This window comes from Mus pahari, chromosome 12 (assembly GCF_900095145.1).
Source record: "Mus pahari chromosome 12, PAHARI_EIJ_v1.1, whole genome shotgun sequence".
NCBI classification, from domain to species: Eukaryota; Metazoa; Chordata; class Mammalia; order Rodentia; family Muridae; genus Mus; species Mus pahari.
This window is the reverse complement of record NC_034601.1, coordinates 53,209,075-53,224,574: the sequence shown is the minus strand read 5'-3', so window position 1 is coordinate 53,224,574 and position 15,500 is coordinate 53,209,075. Positions and strand designations below refer to the sequence as shown.

The 15,500-nt window shown below is 36.7% G+C and overlaps 1 protein-coding gene across 3 annotated transcripts in view; it reads left to right on the top strand.

Moving 5' to 3' along the window:
• Epha6 (EPH receptor A6) overlaps nucleotides 1-15,500 on the top strand; it is an 858,253-nt gene that overhangs the window by 571,044 nt on the left and 271,709 nt on the right. For all 3 annotated transcript variants that reach the window (XM_021209922.2, XM_029544433.1, XM_021209921.2), the window contains 3 exons: nucleotides 2,707-2,815; nucleotides 6,134-6,204; nucleotides 8,315-8,440. In XM_021209922.2, the coding sequence (XP_021065581.1) occupies nucleotides 2,707-2,815; nucleotides 6,134-6,204; nucleotides 8,315-8,440 (306 nt within the window). The remainder of the gene's footprint in view (nucleotides 1-2,706; nucleotides 2,816-6,133; nucleotides 6,205-8,314; nucleotides 8,441-15,500) is intronic.

The following is a 15,500-nucleotide window of genomic DNA, read 5'->3' as shown; positions in this document are numbered from 1 at the left end:
TGAAAGGATATAGGTACAGAGACAAAATTTAGAGCTAAGATGAAAGGATGGACTATCCAGAGACTACCCCATTCGGGAGTCCATCCCATCATCAGCCACAACAATTTTCTTGACTGTAATGTGCAAGGGCCCTAATTCAAAACTTAGCTTAAATCCTTTTGACAATGTCTTAGCTTATTTCTTTCTTTGTATACTAAAACATTCTTATAACAGCAACTTAAGGAGAAATGTTTATTCTTGCTCACAGCTCCAATGTATAGGAAGGGAAATCAGGGCTGGAAACAGCAATTCAAAGCAGCTGGCCATAGCACAATCAGGGGGCAGCTAGCCATATTTATTCATTCCTGGATCCCAGTCCATGAAACGATTCCATCCATAATTAACATTAAATGTAATCAAAATAGTCCCCGCATGGATGCCCAGATGCAAGCATCACCGAGGTGATTCTGGGTTCTGTCAAGTTGAAAACTATAACTAAATATTGCATTTAACAAAAAAATAAAAAAATTGTCGATACTATATATGATTTGACCATTTAACTGAAAAAAAAAGAAAAAAGATAAAGAAATCACTTAGATAGTCTTTTCTCCTCAACTAAATATCTATGATTTGTATATACATATATATCATATACATGCATATACATATGTACATATATATATATATATATATATACATGAATTCTTGTCCACATAAATATATCCTTGCTCTGTGAATATTGGAATTTATATCTTTAATATTTAAATTTAGTGAAATACATCAAATATAAATTAAATTACTTTAACTTATTAATTTATATTATAATAAAGGGTTTCCATATTGTAGAAACAGGTTCCAAGTGAGTCCACAATGCAAATGCAATCCTACAAGGAAGCATTAAAAATTCAAATACTCTGGATGGCCTTTCCTTCAGGCTCTGATCCACCCTTTGTCTCCATAGTTCCTCCTGTGAGTATTTTGTTCCCCTTTCTAAGAAAACCTGAAGCATCTATAGTTTGGTCTACCTTCTTCTTCAGTTTCATGCGGTCTGTGAATTGTATCCTGGGTATTCCAAGCTTTTAGGCTTATATCCACTTATCAATGAGTGCATACCATGTGTATTCTTGTGTGACTGGGTTACCTCACTCAGGATGATATTTTCTAATTCCATCCATGTGCCTAAGAATTTCATGAATTGATTGTCTTTAATAGCGGAGTAGTACTCCATTGTGTAAATGTACCACATTTTCTATATCCATTCCTCTTTTGAAGGACATCTGGGTTATTTCTAGCTTCTGGATATTATAAATAAAGCTGCTATGAACATAATTGAGCATGTGTTCTTGCTATATGTTGGAGCATCTTTTGGGTATATGCCCAGGAGTGGTATAGCTGGGTCCTCAGGTAGTACTATGTGTAATTTCTGAGGAACCACCAGACTGATTTCCACAGTGATTGTACCAACTTGTACTCCTACCAACAGTGGAGGAGTGTTTCCTTTTTCTCCACATCCTCGCCAGCATCTGCTATCACCCGAGTTTATGATCTCATCCATATTGACTGATGTGAGGTGGAATCTCAGGGTTGTTTTGATTTGCATTTCCCTGATGACTAAGGATGTTGAATATTTCTTTAGGTGCTTCTCAGCTATTCAATACTCCTCAGTGAAGAATTCTTTGTTTAGCTCTGTAACCCATTTTTTAGTACAGTTATTTGGTTCTCTGGAGTCTAACTTCTTGAGTTCTTTGTATATATTGGACATTAACCCTCTATCAGATACAGGGTGGGTAGAGAACTTTTCTCAATCTGTAGGTTGCTGTTTTGTCCTATTGACAGTGTCCTTTGCCTTATGGAAGCTTTGCAATTTTATTAGGTCCCACTTGTCAATTGTTGATCTTAGAGCATAAACCATTGGTGTTCTTTTCAGAAAATTGTCCACTGTTCCCCACCTAGGGATCCATCCCATATACAGACACCAAACCCAGACACTACTGCAAATTCAAGAAGTGCTTATTGACAAGAGCCTGATATTGCTGTCTCCTGAGAGGCTCTGCCAGAGCCTGACATATACAGAGGCAGATGCTCACAGCTAACCATTGAACTGATAACAGGGACCCCAATGAAGGAGTTTGGAGAAAGGACTGAAGGAGCTGAAGGTGTTTGCAACCCATAGAAGAACAACAGTATCAACCAACCAGGACCCCCTGCCGCCACCGCCCAGAGCTCCCAGGGACTAAACCACCAAAGAGGGACCCATTGCTCTAGTCACATGTAGCACATGTAGCAGAGGATGGCCTTGTTATGTATCAATAGGAGGAGAGGCCCTTGGTCCTGGGAAGGCTTGATGCCCCAGTGTAGGGGAATGTCAGAGTGGGAGGCAGAAGTGAGTGGGTGGGTGTGGGAGCACCCTCACAGAAGCAGGGGGAGGTAGGATGGGATAGGAGGTTTCTGGAGAGGAAACCTGGAAAGGGGATAACATTTGAAATGTACAAAAATAAAATATCCAATAAAAAAAAAAGAATTAAAATAGTTTAGTTACAGTTTTAAGAAGAAAGTTTTGCGTGGTGAATGCTGACCTCAGTTCGGCAAACATTACATAAATCTTATCTTACCTGGGTTGTTTTGAGACCTATTAAGATAAAGGTCAAATCTACCATGCTTTAAAAACAATAACCATCATTGTATTAAGGCATTGATGACCAAGTGTCTCTTGTGTCTGTGTTTCAGCTTCTGACATGGCGGCAGAACAAGGGCAGATCCTGGTCATAGCCACTGCAGCCGTCGGGGGATTCACTCTCTTAGTCATCCTCACCTTGTTCTTCCTCATCACTGGGAGGTAAACGAGTCATCCCAGGTTATCCCCAAGATGATGGATAACCACCCTTTATATGTATTCACATGTGTGTATGTGTGGCAGCATGCCTGACATAAAGACACCAAGGGAACTCCGCAGGGCTGCAGGGGGAGGAGCAACTACCAGCATTCAGCATCACTTCCCATGAAACAAAGAGCCAAATCCTGCAGTCAAGAAGTCTGAAAGACAATAGTAAAGAATAACTTCCTCCTGATTTTTTTTTCTTTACTATAATCTGATGACTCCTTAAAGGGTTTCTTAGACAGAACAACTTACATAAAACTTTGTGAATTTGTTATGTAAGTCAGATGTTTTATTGAGTAAATATGAAAATTCTCTATATTATAATTATTTTATTTTTATAAATGTAATACTTTTCTACTTTAGAGTAATATGTTAAATTTTAATTATTGTAAGTTGAAATAAAGTGAAAGATTTAAATTTGAGTCCTCACTATCAGCAAAAGGGATTCACCTATCTTGGACTGAGTTTTCTACTTTTATGGTTTTGGTGTAATGATGTACTGGAAACCATATTTTAATCTTTAAATGTACTGGATGATGACCAAGATATAAGTCCTTAAACTTCAAAAATAAGACTGAGGATAATATTTTGAGGTTATTTTTAAGTAACTTATTTTTGAAGTGATATTAGACATTTATTTATCAGAAATCAGAAATACTTTCAGATTATTCTTCTAAAGAAAGTATGTTTTCATTCTTGTGCTGGCTAGATTTGTGTCAACTTGACAGAGTTAGAGACATTGGGAAGAGGAAACCCCAGTTGAAAACATCACCCCACCAGATTAACCATTTCAGATTGATATGGGAGGGCCCAGCTGATGGAAGGTGGCGTCCACCCTGGGCAAGTGATCCTGGAAGGTATAAGAAATTAGTGCTGAACAAGCCACAAGAGGAAAGCCAATAAGCAGCATTCCTCTCTGGCCTTCGCTTCAGTTCCTGGCTCCAGCTTCCTTCCCTGATGGCCCTCAGTGATAGTCAATGGCAGTTGCAAGCTAATATAAAGCCTTTTCTCCCCAAGTTGATTTGGTAGTGATGCTTTCTCACAAGAACAGAAAACCAAGGGAATTTGTAAATATCAGTAAGGGCATGAAGAACAACTCAAGACTTGAGTTAATAATCTGTAACATGTGCATGATACAAGATTCCATTTTCATGATTTAAAACTGTACAAATAATTCACTTAAAACGAGCAATAGATACCCAGGGTGACTGCATATAAAGCACTAAACCCAAGCAGAAAACCCCTAAAGAAGTGACAGTCACAGGGAGATCTGGTTGTGTCATTCAGATCCCGATGACAGAAAAAGATGAGGAGAAAACAAAATAAAACAAACAAACAAAAACTTTCATTCCTATGCTACAAAATGTAAGTAACATATGCTACAAAGTTTATCTGATTTGGTTATATAGTGAATTATTACAAAAACACAATATTTTTATCAACTTCATGATATTTATTGTTTATTATTGAGTACAAATATGACACTCCTCTTAAATTAAATCATCTAATATTGTATGTACCCTAAACATCTTCAAAGAAATTTCCAAAATGGAAATTAAGAATCTTTCTAAAACAAAATTAATCATGTTATTAAATTATCACAGTCTAGATAATATGATAGGCTTCATGTCTTTGTGTTAATATCTCTATATAGGTTATCATAATACTTTGTTTTGTGCAATATTATGATGAATAAATTATTGTTGTCAAGATATTCATACCCCAAGTTTACAAGCTGCTGAAAGAATTTATTTTATAGCAAGTAAAGGATATGTCCAAGAGAAGTTTATTATATTTAGTGTTCTCTTGATAATGTTTACTAAGCAGGTATCAACAGATAAGGTATTAGCAGTATTTTTATAACAGAATCACATTGTCATTTTGACTTTTCATGCAACCAAATATTTTCATTTTTATTTTATCCCACACATCTATTTAACTCTGAAGAAACTTCTTTCTTTCACTTGTTCCCAATCTAACAAAAATCATCAATATCTTGCAATCCTTCTCCTTGTAAGAAAGTGTGCAATATTACAAGAACTTTTACCTTTTACAATTAAAAGTATTGCTTTAAATTATAAATGCCACAGACTTAAAATGCTACAATCTTCGTGGGCAAAATTTAACCTAACAAACTCGAAAATAGATATCAAATGTTACCTATAATCAGAATTCCTGAATTGGAATATTAATACCACTTAAAGAAGTGAATGACCAGGAAGACTCCACACTAAATCATTCTCGGCTTTGAATCTCTGTGTTTGCCATTTCTATAACATCAGAAATTGTCTAAATACTACATATGGAAGAGAACTGTTTGGATTACATGAGTTACAGTCGTACTGAAGTACTTCTTATGAACTTTGCTAGAGAGCCATTCTGTGGAATTTACTTCCATGGAAAATGTGAAGCAAATCTGAATGAATATTTAAACTACCATAGAAATCCAGGTATAACTAACAGTGAAAATTTGTACGGTGTAATACAGATAGATTCTGCTTAACCAATCGGAATATCGACTTGATGAGCAGTCGAAACTCGTGGATGGTGCTGATGTTACTTGAGTTGAAAGAGTCATGAGAGCCCAGCCACACAGTGCAAAGCCAGCACATCTCCCTCAAAGTTTCAGCTTTTAAGAAAGAAGCCACCAAGCAAAGTCACTGAAAATATAAGCTGATCTCCTATATCTTTAAGAGTCTTCTTACTCAACGTATTTTTATTTTAATTTTTGGTACTTTAAAAAAAATAATTATGCTTACTAAAAGTCACATAAAAAAGAAAAAAGATGTTTATAGCTGATGATAAAATATTTTATGAGAATCCCATCTTTATCTTTTCAATCAGTCTATTTGATAGAGCTTTCTGATGCTAATTTTTATGTATATCAAAAGAGTTATATGTGGCATTTTCACATTGTAAACCTATTTTTAAGCTGGTCTTTATGAAGAGAGACAAGAACCTTGTCCACGGATGATATGTTTTCTAATATTTTCAAATTAATTTTAATTTTAGTTGTAAATCATGTATTTGGAGAAAGGTATGTGTATGTGAGCACATACATGCCCATGGAGACCAGAAGAGGGTGTTAGATCTTCTGAACCTGGAGGTACAGGCAGTTGTGAGCCCTCTAACATAAGTGCTGGGAATTGATTTCAAGACCTCTGGAAGAGTAGCAAGTGCTTTTAACCACTGAGCCATTTCCCCAGGGCACCTAATTGTTTTGTGTGCTTGTATTATATAATGCTTAAGTAAGTTTCTGTTTCCCTTTTTTGTAAGGTGTCAATGGTACATAAAGGCCAAAATGAAGTCAGAAGAGAAGAGAAGAACGCACTTACAGAACGGCCACCGTGAGTATTACTTTGTTCCTTGCTCTGTGACCTCCTGATGCCTTCAGAGCTCCACTAAACTTTGTGATCCACTGGGTTGAGAAAGCAAACAAACAAAAAATTCATTTCCAACCTTTTGGCATGAAGGACTTCATCTAGCTCCAGGTTTAGGGGAGAAATTGCACCTGATTCTCATTAAATGGCATTACCTTTTCTTCAGTGCCTGTAGGGGAACCCAGCAAATTGAGGTTACTAAAAATACATAGTGACTAATTGTGTCTAGTTATTCACCATCACAAAGGCTCCAGAACATGAGTCAGTTTTGTTTAGTGGAGCATTAGATATAGTCATGTTGAGAAACCCTTATTCACTTTTAGAGAGATTGTCACTTAATCATACAACAAAGCAATTTACAATTCATTAGCACTATAAAGGTATATCAGCTCTTTAACTCTTAGAATATGTATGAAGCCCTGTGCTAACTACAAGGTTATATTCATTTGAAGATCTCTTCCTCAGCTATAATTACCACTATCTTTGGTTGGGTAATTGCCCTTCTCTTCTCCCAAATACCTACCACCAGCTTCACCTTCACATTGCAAACTCCTTCATCAAGACAGATTTTCTATTGAGAAATACTGAAGTAACAAGAAAGATGTTCTTTATTTAACCAAAGTATAGAGATAATATCTGGAGCAACTGATTCAGCTTTTTTTAGACTTCCCTTTTCTTTAAATTAAGCAAAAAAAAAAGGAAAAAAAAAGGAAAAGCTTTTAAGTAGTATATTATAAATTTCTGAGATGACTTGGGGAAAAACTCTAAGGCACTTATCATTTTTCATAGTGGTCTAAAAGCCATCTGTCTGAGAGACCTGGCCTGAGACAACCTCAAAACATTGTAAACAGATTGCAAAAAACCTGGCTGCAGACGCGTGGACAGATGACTAATGCTGAGAGACCTTAAGATTCTCTGCAGGGCTTTTTTACTGGGGTGTAGAGAGAAACAGTGCTTCTGAGGTATTTATTATCTGCCTTCCAAAAAGCAGATTAGCATATACTAAGGCAGATGGGCTCAGCAAGTCCTATTGAAAATAACCTGAAGCCGCCAAGGAAGTGAAGAAAAAGAAAGGAGTGTTTAAGAAAGCAGAGATTCATTAAATTCGAAAGATATTCACAAGTGGGACTCATTTGGTCATGGTTTTTCTGATATTACATATACTGCATTTTCATGGAAGAAATGTTGTTATCTAATTATTGTGTGAGAAGACATTATTGCTTTACACAAATGACTTAATTGTTAAAATTATGTGTGAGTTAGTAATAGCATTTGTATCTATCTTTAAAGTAATATTTTCAACATGACCAACATTTTCAACATTTCTCATGTAACTACAGCTAAACGTAGAGACCACAACTATGTCAGAGCCTTATTGGGCTACCTTGAAATTTCCTCCACCATATTCGGTGACCTTTTAATTTAGCCTTCCACTGGGGAAATTCTTTGTCAGAATGAAATACAAAGTTCCGCTAGTCAGATTTCCAGTGGAGTTCTACTTGCTATAAGAAACTCTAAAACTATAGTCTTTACTCTTGGCATTACCACCTGCATTCTAGTCTTCTGACCTCTCTTCAGAATTGCCATTAGCCTCTTCTAACAGCTTCTTAAGCCTCTGTCACCAGAATTTTCTCAGATCCTTTTAATAAACCATTTCCAAAGCTTTTGAACCACATTGTCCACTTTAGCCACAGTAATGTTCCCATTGCTTTACATTAGATTTCTTAAGGAGGAGAGATTAATTTCAAGCTCATCTTTTCAGAGGAACCTGACTGAGGTTACCTGATTCTGTATTTCTGCCTATAGTCAGATAGCATATCCTGGAGGTAGACTCATGTGGCAAAGGATGTTCAACTCAGGGCAGCCAAGAAGCAAAGCAAGAGAGAGAATTTATGCACTATGGGATCTCTGTTTGTTTGTTTGTTTCCTTTTGTGCAGACATCAACTTAGAGGGAAAACAAAAAATTAAGTCATTAACATGTAGCTACCTTAGTATGCCACTTCTCCCTGGCACAGTCATAAGTTATGTGTGTACTAAAATACTATTAAATTAAATCAGTCTCATATTTTGTTGCAGTGCGCTTCCCAGGAATTAAAACATACATTGATCCAGACACCTATGAAGACCCATCCCTAGCAGTCCACGAATTTGCAAAAGAGATTGATCCTTCAAGAATTCGCATTGAGAGAGTGATTGGAGCAGGTAAACATAAAATCTACACTTCTAGTTCACAGCTTTGCAACAGGTTCATCAACATAATATTTTCAATCTTAATGTTATATCATTGAAAATATTAAGGTATAAAAGTATTTTTCTGATTTTTAGTTTTAAAAAGTAGATGTTTCCATATTCAGTTCCCAAATAATGAGAACATTTGCAAAAGTTATTTTAACATTCCATAGCCTGTTTTCATAATAAAGATAAATTACAAAGAAACTAGGGTGCCTCAGGAATTTATTTTGAAAATGCAATTTCAGGAGTTTGTCATGAGGTTATTATAGATTTACTCAAGTCCCAGCGTCTATAGACTTATACTATAATTAGTGTTCATAAAGATGACCTTGAGGCTATGCAAGATTCGGAGCGTTCTGAAAATCATTGAAGGTAAAATTTGGTTCGATATAGTTTTAGATCATTTTAATGCAAATTAATAATGCTTCCTATGTGCAAATCTCTAGTAACTTAGAACTTTTCATTATTCAGCTATTCTGGTTTGAAAAAATTATGGTGAGGCACCCCCACAAGAATTTATGGTGTGCATTAGCTAGGAGAGACTATGCTAATGTAAAGGGCCTTGAGAATTAAAAAAAAAAAAAAACATAATTCCTCTTTCAAATCTTTGATGCAAGATAGGCAGCCTAGGGTATTACAGAAGAGCTTTCTTGCAGCAGGTCTTGCAAAGAATAAAGTTCTATTATCCCTTGTTGTTCTGTCTCCTAGCATGTCCTTTCCTTCATAGTCAAGGTTCACTTCCAGGCACATCTGTCTTTCAGCTTGAGGAGTAAGAAGAGTTCAGTCTACTTGTCTTTTGTTCTGGAAATTACAAACACATTAACTTGCCTATCAAATATAATCCAATGAACACAGCGAAATATAAAGAATGACAAGACATCTTAAAAGCCAATGGTATAAGAGATCTTAGGCATCCTCTGTGTAGTCATTTGTCTCCTGAAGATGTTCTGTGTGTATAATCCTCTGGAGAAGGCAGAATAAACCCAGGCATGGTCATTCTGGCAAGTTGTGTCTTCTCAAAGACCATAAGGAAGCAGCTGATTGTACCTCACTCCTTTCAAAGCCCTCCTACATAGCAGGCTTTATAATTTGCCAGGTGCAATGTATGATGATAACGATGGGAAAGAAGTTCCCTTGTTTAAAAACTACTACAAGTTTTAAGATGGTGGCAATAATGTTTGAAATCCACTGCCAACTTCTAAACTCTGGCTCTATCTATATTGTTGCTCAGCATATTCCAAGGGTGATCTTGTTTCCCGTGGTCATTGAATCCTCGTACTACCCCAGGAACATAGGCTACTCGGAAAGAAGTTTTCCTAACTGCACTCCACTCCTCAGGCACAGAGGGTCACCAGGTCCCCTGCATGGCCAGGTTTCCCTTTGAAAACTAGCATAAGTGTCTCTTGTACTGCACAGTGATGTTCTCATCTGAAAAGACTTCCCTATCAGAAAGATGAAAGACTTAGCAAACAATCGAATTCTTTGTTATCTTCTGCTGAATAAACAACAAGAAAAGCCCAAGTCAACAGGAATAATTGAAGTGTGCATTAGAATCAGTTTCAGAGTTTTTGTTTGGTTTTTGTTCTTCTAAACAGTGGGGCAATCTGGAAGAAAAGACATTTAAGGCATTCAGTCACCGGTCAACTTTCCTCTTGTGTCACATATGGAAATAGTATTTACTGATTTAAATTTTTGTTTTATTATCATTCTTATCACTGTATGTATGTATGTATGTATGTATGTATGTATGTATGTATGTATGTATGTATGTGGGGTGTGTGTGTGTGTGTGTGTGTGTGTGTGCAGGTGCATGTGTGCCACAGTATCCATATGGAGCTCAGAGAACAACCTTCAGTAATTGATGTATTCCTTACACCCTGCTGAGGGCTGCTCTCCAGTGTTTCTGCCTCCCTGTGTGCTGTGTCTTTCTAGTTTCTGGACAAATTTCCAGCTTCTGTCTTCTATCTGGGTGCTGGGAATGCTGGAATGCCAAATGTGCCCTACCACATCTATCTTTTTGTATGGGGATTTGGGTACTAACTTAGGTCTTTTGGGCTGTGCTACACAGCAAGCTTTTACCAGTTGCGTGATCTCAACAGCCCACTATAACCTTTAATGCCACATCATTTAACACTCTCAAGATAAAGCGGAAGTGTTTGTATCATAGCTTTTGTGTTCAAATTAAACGCCAATGTATGAAATTATTATATTGAGATATAAAATCAAGTATCTAAAATAGAAGTGATATGAAGGAGTGCAACTTTCAGTTTGGAGCTTCTGTGTTGGAATCAAACTATATCTTTTTCCTCTCAAAAGCATAACAGATACAATAACTACTAAAATGACTTTCTCAATACCATATTTCACCTGCTTTATCTTAACTCTTCATGTGGCAAACACAGAGTATTTAAAAATTTGTAGTTACTTCTCTATATCTCCTCTTCTGACTCTCCTCCTTCTCTTCCTTCTCTTCCTCTTCCTCCTCTTCCTTCTCCTCTTCTTCTTCTCACTCCTCTTCTTCCTTCTTTCCCTACCCCATTTCTATTTAGCTTTAAGTTCCATATAATATGTCAAGGGTCTATTTACTATTTGCCTTTAAAAATATAAAAGTACTTTGTGAGACCATACTGCTACACCTTAACGTTCCTCTTTGTGTCCCTACTCAGTTCTAATGAACTCTTTAGGCAATGTTTCTAAATAGGATTGTGTCAGCAAACACTGATGTTTGGGTGTGGTCAAGCCAGTATAGAGAATGCACCATTAAATGTAGGGTCAAGAAAAATGCAGTATCTTTCCTCATCTATGGCAAGGGTCATGGTCATCACTCCCATAAGAAAAAAAAAATGGGTTAAATACAAAAATGCATGGCACTTTATTAATGTTTAGTACGGTAGAAGAGCCTTCAGAAGTAAAGGCTCCAAAACACAGCGAGTGTTATCCACGCATGTGCTTTAGATGGAAACAGTAAGTACTGTTTGCAAATGTGGCCAGACATCAAGTGTGATCGAATAAAAGAGAAAAAAATGGGAATCCTACAATAGTTGTCTTCTTACCTCTATGTGGAGCTTTCCCTCCTGCTAGATTTGAGGCAGATGTTTTTTGGAACTGAGGCAGTGAAAAAGAATATCTAATAATATACTCTCAGGTAGTGTAGTGCAAAGAATGTTCACATGTCCAACTCTTATGCAGAAAGACATAGGAAGATACAAGCAATAAACCTAGTTTGTATGATTTGCTTTGGAAGAGAGAAATGGAGGAGGAACACTTTTGTACTTTGTGAAATGTTCTAGAGAAAAAGAATAGGGACAAGACATATGTAGGTTGTTAGGAGATGGCCCGAGAGACTCTGAAGATCTGCTATTACACTGGAGGATGGCAGGTGAATGTGCTATATACAATGGTGAAAATTCTTCTAAGCCTTAAAATAATTTAAATTATTTATATCATATATATTTACCAAATCTTAAACAGTAAACTTCCTCGGTTTAATCCTATCTTGTCCCCATCCACACACACCTATTTTTTTTTTCCCATTAGAGTCTAATTTTTTGCTGTGCTGGAGTGAACCAGAAAACTAATTTGGAAATAGAAGCTAAATTACATAAGAGGCTGAGTAAAGCTGTAAGACAGTGAATTTGCATAGGAGATGGCAGAGGGCAGAGACCATCACCTGAGAAGTGTCAAGTGGATGGTACCCAGGCTGACAGAAGGCACTGATGTTTGAGCACGAAGCCTCACAATTCACTGCTTGGGAAAAATCTATAAGACCGACAGACACGTTTCACCAAAAAAAAAAAAAAAAAAAAAAAAAAAAAATCGTCAAATTATTTCAAGTTTCTCATTGGTAGACACAGACCATTAAATGTTTCTAAAGTGAGTTATAACAAAGGAATATGAACATGACTGCAATAATGCTCTTGGGGAAAAAAAAGGAACATGGAAAATGGCATTGACAGGACTATTTAGCCACTGGCTGAGGCATGCTTACTAGGTGGAGGATACTTATAGAAGACAATATGCTAATAACTGCTTCCACATGAAGTATTTCTTCTGACTGGAGATATGTGTATCCCACATGTCTTCCACAACCGTTGTCCTGGGGGTTTTTGTCTTCATGATCAAATATTATGCAATGAAGAATTTAATTGGCCAGTGTGAGTGAGTGTGTGTGTGTGTGTGTGTGTGTGTGTGTGTGTGTACTTAAACCTTACTGTTTTTATGAGTTTTCTGAGACAGTTTTTACTTCACTATTCGACTTAGTGGAGACATCTTATCTTTGTTCATCAGTACATGCCCAAACTTTCATGGAAAAAAAAAAACCAACACATTTCCATTTAAATGAGCGGAGTAGCCCTGGTGCTTAGGAGACAATCTGATTGACTATCTCCTTTGACTTTTTTTTTTTTGCATCATAAAATGAAATACTATGGATAGAAGACTATAAAACAGAAATTCCCAGGCTAAAAAGTCAAGTCAGATTAAGGTTGAGTCATTATGGTACACATAGCTGGAGATAATGAAAAAGCCTGGTAAACTGAAATTTAATCATGGTCAGGAAAAAGGTCACTGGAAGCCTACCTCTTTTAGGGGACAGAAAAATACCTGCACTCTCATGAGAAAGCCTTTCTGAGTGGAATACTTGTAGTTTTAAAACGTTATTCCATTGAAAAATATCATTCTTGTGGCTCTAAGCCCATAGGGCTTCCTTCTTAGACATGACCTTCCCTCTTTCCCTAGTCACAGTGACAATGCCATATCTGCCCGTCATTCACATTCTGTCCCTTTATCTATACAAAACTCATTATTGCCTCTGCTGTCAGCCTCCATGTCTGGCTTAGTGTCACTGTGTCTTTCTATTCCTAAAAAAGTCAGAAGTTTTAAATGTTAGTTTCTCAGCAACCAGCTGTACACAGGGAAAAGAATGTTGAGAGGATAATCCCAGGGAATGAGAAGTGAGTGCTCCAACACTAACTCATTCTCAGTAATGTACCAGGTGTTCTATCTTTCACCCTGGACAAGCCTAAAGGCTGACTCTCATCCTGTCTTAATGCCCTTGTCCCTTTAAAGTGCCACCACTCACCTATTCTTTCAACTATCAATTGTTTTATTTTGTTTTCAGAGATCTCTAACTCATAGGTCCATTATTACATATTACACTTTCTTATAGTATGACAATAAGAAAGGAAGGAACTATTGCAATTGTGGTCTCATGGATCACCTTTTACAAGGAGAAACCAGAATTAAAGTGCATGTCCTTCATGCTTAGATGAAAAGCTCTTGCACAACATCAGGTCTGTATTTTGAGATTGGGCAATGACTGAAATTCTCAGACATCAGAGTTGTACAAAGCCGACACTCATTTTTGACCTAAAACCATTGTTACCATGTTCTGATTTGACCAACTTAAAATTTGTATTGTAGAGGGCACATTGGCATGGTTTTTTAAAACCTATTTTCAATAGCCAATAGACAGACCTGGCAGTGACTTTGATTATAATAAATGATAAGGGTTTTTTGTTTTGTTTTGTTTTCCACAGACAGTAAGCGAGGTACTCAAACCAAATTGATGTTTGAGTCAGAACTCTCCTGCTACTCCTCAGTAGCTTGTTGGGCTTTTTACCTGTACAATCACTATCTTACTGGATTAATGGAAGATCACCAAATGCAAGGGCCAGACACTAACAATCAAAGTATGGAAACACGTCTGTTAGGTTGAAATTGAATTTACTCTTCATGCCATTTTGATGTCTACAAATATCACTCATGACACAATCTCAAAACAGCTTCTGATACAAAAACTCATCATAGACAATTTTAATTTCAGTGCTGTATGTGGCATAATACTTATGATGTTCAGTTAACTGAAAGTTACTAGTGAGATTAAACTTCACACTTATTTGTGTACTCATTGCAACCATAACATGTTCTCTTTTATTTTTCTTTTTAATTAAAACAGACCTATTCTGAATTCTGAATTTTCTCTGTATCTTGGGAGAATACATTTATCCTATGCTTTACTGTTGCCATAAACTTAACAGGATAACTTGGTTTTAACACTTTTTAATTTCAATTCTTCAGTAAATCTATTTTCTAACAATTCAAGCACTTTAAAAGTTTAATCGTTACAAAATATTCAGTCTCTAAGATACCCAGTATCACTAAACAGTCTAAAATATCTATGTAAATCTATTGTATCAACTACTTTCTGTCAGACAAAAAAAAAAAAAAAGGGCAATTTATTATCAGAAACAGGACTATATAGCAATTTGATAGACCTTAAGTAAATTTTAGTGGCTTCTAACTTAATATTCGGCATCTTATTTGTGGGTCTATTTAGTGTATACTTGTTATTTTCATTAGAAATCGACAGTCTTAAAACCATCTCATCACACTACTCATTTTGAAAAAAATCTGAAACAAGTGAACATTGAATTAGAAGACAAATGAAAAATTCAAGAATACAGAGTTATTTGGGGACCAGCAAGATGGTACCTTCTGCAAGTCTCACTACTGTTGCGGTAAATCTCTCCAATCCAAATAAGCCCCAGCAAATGAAGACACAACACAGTTAATATGATTACATGTTGTGCACCTAGATTGGGCAGATCTACCACTACACTACCATCTTCCACAGCTTATGAGACCCCTTAGAACTTGCAGTTTCTCCAGGCCATTTGCTTCTGCTCTGCTTTTCTTCTTCTTCCTCCTCCTCTGCATCCTCTCCCTCTTCCATTTTCTCCCTCTTCTCTCCTTCACCTTCTGCTCCACCTTCCCTTTTATCTGCCCAATCATCAGCTCACCTTTAATTTACAAATTAAGGTGGGAAACAGGTTTACAGGAAATCACCTGAGTGCTGACTCATTCCTTGTTCACAACCCTTCACAGGAGAATGGAATTAACATCAAATATAATTAGCCCCAGGGCTATCTACAACATACTACCTTTCAGATCCTCCCCACCCTCCCTACGGATCCAAGTCCATTCTCATTCTCTCTCTCTCTCTCTCTCTCTCTCTCTCTCTCTCTCTCTC